The sequence below is a fragment of the Poecilia formosa genome, unplaced genomic scaffold (genome assembly GCF_000485575.1).
Source record: "Poecilia formosa unplaced genomic scaffold, Poecilia_formosa-5.1.2 Scaffold0, whole genome shotgun sequence".
Lineage (NCBI taxonomy): Eukaryota > Metazoa > Chordata > Actinopteri > Cyprinodontiformes > Poeciliidae > Poecilia > Poecilia formosa.
Genome location: NW_006799939.1, coordinates 3,090,430 through 3,096,593, shown reverse-complemented (window position 1 = coordinate 3,096,593; position 6,164 = coordinate 3,090,430). Strand labels below are relative to the sequence as shown.

At 38.7% G+C, this 6,164-nt stretch overlaps 1 protein-coding gene across 2 annotated transcripts; it reads left to right on the top strand.

Annotated features, from left to right (window-relative positions):
• Nucleotides 1-434: 434 nt before the first annotated feature.
• On the top strand, nucleotides 435-3,948 carry cmtm8b (CKLF-like MARVEL transmembrane domain containing 8b). Of its 2 annotated transcripts, none has more exons than XM_016672242.1 (4): nucleotides 435-969; nucleotides 2,038-2,211; nucleotides 2,339-2,458; nucleotides 3,645-3,948. In XM_016672242.1, the coding sequence occupies exons 1-4, from the start codon at nucleotides 838-840 to the stop codon at nucleotides 3,792-3,794; spliced, it is 576 nt and encodes a 191-aa protein (XP_016527728.1). In that variant the 5' UTR covers nucleotides 435-837; the 3' UTR covers nucleotides 3,795-3,948. The 2 variants fall into 2 exon arrangements, with proteins under 2 accessions (XP_016527728.1, XP_007551511.1); XM_007551449.2 differs by having other exon boundaries at nucleotides 443-969; nucleotides 3,611-3,782.
• Nucleotides 3,949-6,164: the final 2,216 nt, after the last annotated feature.

Below are 6,164 nucleotides of genomic sequence, written 5' to 3'. Positions count from 1 at the left end.
TTTAAATTATTTCTTTTCAATATCTGAATAACCTTGAATAACTTTGTATTGCCTTGTTACTAATGTGGAAGTAAGATTTTTTACTCTTGTTGCTAAAAATGTGCTACATAAATAAAATTACCTTTACCTTTACTTAAGACAAATCAGTTCAAAATTAGTTGTTCACCTCTAAGCTAACAAGACTGAAATCCATCAAAGACGTTTGAGTGATTCCAACAGACTTTTGATCGACTGCGTGAGCAGCTATGTCACATACGACAGGAGACGGAACTGGTGAGTTTCTCTGCTTCAAGGAAAGCAAGTTTGGCAATGTCAGAAAAGAGGAAAGAACAGCTTTAACAAGGAAGGGTCAAGAAGTTTAGTCTCTCAAAGGTCTCTGAGTCTTTGAGAGACTGAGTCTTTCAGAGACTCAGAGACCATTTAAAGCACTGGTACAAATTCTTGTGTAAGGACTAGTAACATGTTTTTCTATGTATGTTTTTATAAAATGTAATGGTTATGATTTGTGATCTTATTATAGCTTTGTTGTTGCTTGGTAGACTTTTTTTTTTGTCTACCAAGCCAAAAAAAAGTCTGTGACAAATGAACCCGGTTAATTAAACAACACGAATATAAATGTCTCCATGTTGTGGACAAACATGGTCTGAGCAAAACTTTGAAGCCTTTTCTGGACTGTCTTGACTTGGGGCTTTTCAAACGTAGGCAGATGAAACTGGTTCATTTGTGCTGCCGTTTCATCGGTGGGTGTCCTCGCTGGATTCCGGGGCAGGAACAGCACTTCCTGTGCTGCGGCGACACTCTTGGGAAAAGTTCACAGTCCCTCTGCGTCCCTGCATCATGGACAGGACGGCTGCGTCGCCGACCCGCAGGGTTTCCCCTCTGCCGCAGTTCAACATCTCGACCTCCACGTTGGCCTTCGACCAGCATTTCACCACAAACGCCAAAGGGATACTTCTTCAGGCGGAGATAGTAAGTGTGACTTTTTAGGACTAAATCCAGATCAGTGAAGGCAGAAGGATATGACATGTTGGGATTTGCCAGTAATTTTAATCTTCATACAATCAGATCAGTAAATTACTTTCCAATCTGAACTATCTTATATGCTTATGCTCAGATTGATACTGCAGTTAGCATGCAAGCTACATAAACTTATACAAATGATGTTAAATTGAAAGAATAAAGTGAAGATCTCAGTGAAGATTGAATTTAAAGGGGCAGTATTGTGTTTTTTCCAGCCTCATAGCACTGTTTTATAGCACAATAATGTAACTATATTACCTCCAGTTTTTATAAAAAATGCTACATATATCAAATATGACTTAAAAAAAATTGACTTTGTAATTTCACGCCTTGAAATTGGGCCTCTGTCTCTTTAAGAAGCTTTTGGTATCTTTAGCACTCAATTAGAAAAACACAGAATTCAAAGGGAAACTTTTTTGCACATTGACCCTGGTGCGAGAAAAGTCATAAAAAACCAGAAGCAGTGTTTCTATGAAAATAGGAAGTGAACCAAAAACAACAAAGCAAATCAAGTCTCCGTCCTTTCTTTCCCTCATTGTCTCTCTTCCTCTTCAATTCAGCCGGAGAGAAAAAAAATAAAAAATCCTGGGCAGCTTTTCTCCAAATACAGTCTGGCTGGCTGCCACAGACCGGATGGGCATTCCACACATGATGCAATACGAGATGAAATTCTATCAAAAGCAGGAATTTAAAAAAAATAAATATTTTTTTTACATTAAGTAATTAAATTCCCAACGGAGGCATCTGTGTTTGTGATTTCACTTTAAAATAAAACCCACAGTCAGACTGAATCTTCCGGTGATATGAAACATCCTGCAGGAACTTTTTGTTGGGAAAGGGGAAGGGTGTGGTTTGTTTCATGGGGGAAAAAACAATTAATCACTCACTGCCACCATTAAAATGATTTGATAGGGGGATGGGGAGAGTCGGCAGAATGCTGTTTAGACATTAATAAATAAGACAGAGTATCTGTGATGAGTCCCTGTTGTGTTTTCATCTGTCCTCTCCTCTCTGCAGCTGAGTGGCATGTTGGTCTGGATCCTGATTGGCGGCACCGATTACTTCCGCCTGTCGGCTCTTTGCTGGGTGATGTTTGTGTCCATCCTGCTTTGGATTCTGACCATTTGCCTGTTCATAATTTATCTCACCGGAGTCCACAGCAGGATACCGCAGATCCCCTGGACAACGCTGGTAACCCTCACATAACAAACACACACGCACACGCACACACACACGGTCTGGCTCAGTAAATCAACTGAATCGGTTCCACTTTGGCGTTTCATTTGTGAACAGACGTTTCTCTGCTTGCCTCCTTCAGTCGCTGTGTTTCAACTGCGCTGCTGCTGCTCTGTATCTGGTGACAGCCGTGGTCGAGGCTGTCTGTGTGGGCCAGGCCACCAGGGGGCGATACAACTACAACTGTTGGGCAGCATCAGCAGTAAGCACACAAATGTCAATGTAAACTCTTTTAGTCTTTGCTAGGTTGTTACATAGTTTAAGACGTGGCTGCTCTTGTTCTCTCCCTAAAGTCGATAAGATGATTTTGACCGAGGCCGAGCTCGACCAACTTACTGCTTCCTGGATGATGAAAAACACCATTATTAAATTATTAAACACCATTATTAAATCCATTATTCAACTGGGTGACATTTTCCCTCGTTGCTGTGGGAATTTCCTGCAATGCTTAATTTACAAAAACAGATAATAACCATTCTCATAACAAGTTAGGGCTTTGTGTAATTATTAGAAACAGAAAGTTAGAGGAATCTTCCCCAAATCACAAACACAAGGGGGCGCCCACTCCCCACTGATTCAAACTTCACATTTAAACATCTGCTAAAATACATCCCAGATCTGCTTAGATTAATTAATTAAGTATTGGTCTCTGTTCCAAAGTTAAGTCTAACATCCAGCAGAGAAAACGTTTTTGGCCTCCAGTGTGGTTTTGCAGACTTAAAAAAACAAACAAAACAAAACAAAAAAGCAGCTGAAGACATCTTTTAAGATTGATATGTCAGCAGCAGCTACAATGGTGTTATTTATGTTATTATCTTTTATTTATGTTTTACCTTCTGCACTTCTATCATCGTCTTTAATTTAATAGTTTGCTGGAAGAAACTGACTTCTTTTTATCTTTAAAGATGCTATAAAGAAAGTATTTATTAACCCACTGAGATTGTCATTGACATTTTCTTTGCTTGCCTCATTTTGCCCTGCAAGCCACATGCCACCCTACGCAGAAAGTCAACTCGCTCAAACCAAAAATGATCTCTACCACTATGGCTACCAGTGCCGACCTAATGGAAAAGACATTTAGGCTGTAAAAAACTTCATGAAAGCCGAAGCCACAGAAAAATGTTCTAGAAAGTTAATGGATCTGATTATCTCCTATACAGCGAGAACCTGAGTGAAAATAAACCAAACATTGGTCAGAGAACTGCTCTTTTCTGGAAAAGTGAACATTCTATTGATTCTTTGATTGTGGACTCACTTTTCTTCTTGCTAAGAAAGTGTTTGTACTTTTCAGAATTTACTTAAAACCTTGTTTGTCTTTTCGTCTTCAAATCCTTTCTGCTTGCGCCACTTTCAGTTCTTTGCATTTCTGGCCACACTGTGCTACGCAGGAAGTGGCTACCTCAGTTACCGTTTATGGAAAACCACAGAGGAAGAACATTAAGGCCTCTTCAGACTATCAGGCTTCCTGGTGCGTCAGCAGACGCTCAGAGAGGAGGAGTGGACAGTTTCTTTATCAACCGACGCCGCCGACACCGTAGTTGAAGAAGTTCACTGGTAAACTAAATCGACATGAAGAAAAAAACCCCCCAAAAAACCCAAGATTTATGGAGGAAGACTGGATTTTCAGTATGTTTGCCGGTTTATGCTTCACAAAATGTTGTAGTAAAAAAAATAAAAAAATCATAAGTTTCCATTTGTCTTGTTTACTTCTATCCAAGTCACTTTGCGCCTCGTTATCATCTAGTTATTCTGGTAAACAATAACAACTAAATACATGACTAACACACAAAACAACTTTAGAGTTCATTTGAAAGCATAATTTTCAAATTGGTTATTTTTCCTGCAATGTCTGCTTATTTCATCCAGTAGATTTGAATACAAATACAACGAATCATGCAGATGTGAACAATGACTCTTTTCACTTCCTCATCTAATAAAGAAACACAAAACGATTATACCTTGAAATATTTGGAGTCATTTATGCAGCATGCTAAAATACATTATTCATCAGCGTCACTCATATTCTTGTAGCTATTTCATAAAGTTTGCGTTTCTGCCTTGTGTTGCAGCAGCCTGAGCTCTGCGCTGTGGGTAGAAGTTGAATGGAAACCCAGAAAAATGAGGATTAGTTTCATTTCGATGGTGCAATGTGTGAGCTTTTGTTGTTGTTGTTGTTGTTTTGGTTGATCTATCAGATGCAGTTCCAATAAAAATATATTCAAGTTCGTGATGGTAGTCTGAAGGAATTGTTAGAAGTTGAGTGGGGTGTGTATGCTTTTGCTAGGTAAATTTAAACAGGCTGTCGTGCTGCTGGTCCAGACCAAAGAGTGGAAGCAGGACAGAAAACAATCTAAAACCCTTCAAACAGAACTCAATGAAATATTATTAAAAACCTGTCACTAATCCAATTAAAGTCACACCTTGGCAATTCTTTGCATAATTTAAAGATGATGTAAAAAAAAAAAAAAAAAAAACAAGTTCACCTTCTGACATGTTCTTTGATTGTATTGCATTAAAGATATTTATGAATATTTGACAGTCCAGCTATTAGGATAACGGCTTCAAGAGTAAATTGACACTTTACGTCTGACGTTTGATCAAATCTTGTACAGTGATAATAATTGACGTAAACATAAGCACAGTTTCAGCTCAAAGTGCAAACCTGAGCTGGTGGAAGGTAAAGTGTTACATTTCACCAGTAGATGTCACTGTTGGGCTTGAGCTGTTATTGGGTTTCCTGCTTTTCTTTGCCAGTCGGGGAAAATTGGTCGATTGGTTTTATTATTTTATTTTCCCAATTAGGTTCCATTCATTCATTCATGCATTCATTCATGCATTCATTCATTCATGAGTCAACATTTTAATTGTCAACAAATAATAATGGGTCAAAGAAATATGATCAGGAATGCTTTAAATAGTTGAAAAAAAGACTTTTTCAATCTAAATGTGTGTCCATTGAAATGAGTTTGAAAGTATTTTAAATGCTTCGTCGCTGATGAACAAGACACCGAGACACTTGAAGACTCAGGGAGCAGTGCGCCTCTTTTAGGCTGCGAACTGCGACCTCGGAGAGGAACGCGCTCTCATCCTGGTCGCTTCACACAGAAACAGAAGGGACAGAAACACGTGGAAAAAGCAAAACAAAAATAAGTTTCTTTGTGCAGGTTTCTGCTGCTCCTAGGGATTTTTGCCACTATTTCAACAGCAGAAAGGATTTTAAATTTCAGTGTTCATCATGGTCACTGAGACATAAATTTAGGAAATAGGGGGGGAAAAAAGAGTATTTTCAGTTTTTTTATTTTTTATGTTTAAATTAATTTTCCTTTTATTGGTGTTTACACATTCCCTCTGTTTTCCTGGAGAACAGGACTCCTTCTTTGGAGCCCGGCTGAGTTTTACTCAACAGGAAATAAAGAAGAGTCAAATGTTGACCTGTGAACAAACTTTCGCAAAGATTTTTACTTTAAAACCGATGATAAACACCAAGAATGTTCCAGTTTCAATTAAAATTTCCGGTCTGTTACCCACACATATTCCCGTGATGATATTTAATGCCTCCGTTTTAATGTTGCATTAAAATCTGGATTTTTTTTCTTGTTAGAAATGTATAACAAGAACGAAAAGATGCAATATAGACATCCCCACTTCTTAAACAAACAAAATAGACATTCTGCTTAATCTGATGGGGTTTTGTTTCAAGATTTGGTGATTGTTCCCACACCAGGCCACAAAGCGCTCCACCAGATCTCTGTATTCGGCCTCTTGTCTTTCTCTGATACAACTGCAGAGTCGTCTCAATATTTCTATAGATGACAGAAGTCGGAAGTCTGAAGTGTAGAGAGTGAAAAGGAATGGTGAGAGTACAGAGCCCTGTGGTCTTCCTGTGCTGCTGACCACCTGGTTTGACA

Bases quoted from the DNA above. Each gene is read 5' to 3' on its own strand.
- cmtm8b (XM_016672242.1), top strand. From the start codon at position 838: ATGGACAGGACGGCTGCGTCGCCGACCCGCAGGGTTTCCCCTCTGCCG. The intron at 970-2,037 runs GTAAGTGTGACT...TCCTCTCTGCAG, and splicing joins TACTTCTTCAGGCGGAGATA to CTGAGTGGCATGTTGGTCTG. The intron at 2,212-2,338 runs GTAACCCTCACA...TGCCTCCTTCAG, and splicing joins AGATCCCCTGGACAACGCTG to TCGCTGTGTTTCAACTGCGC.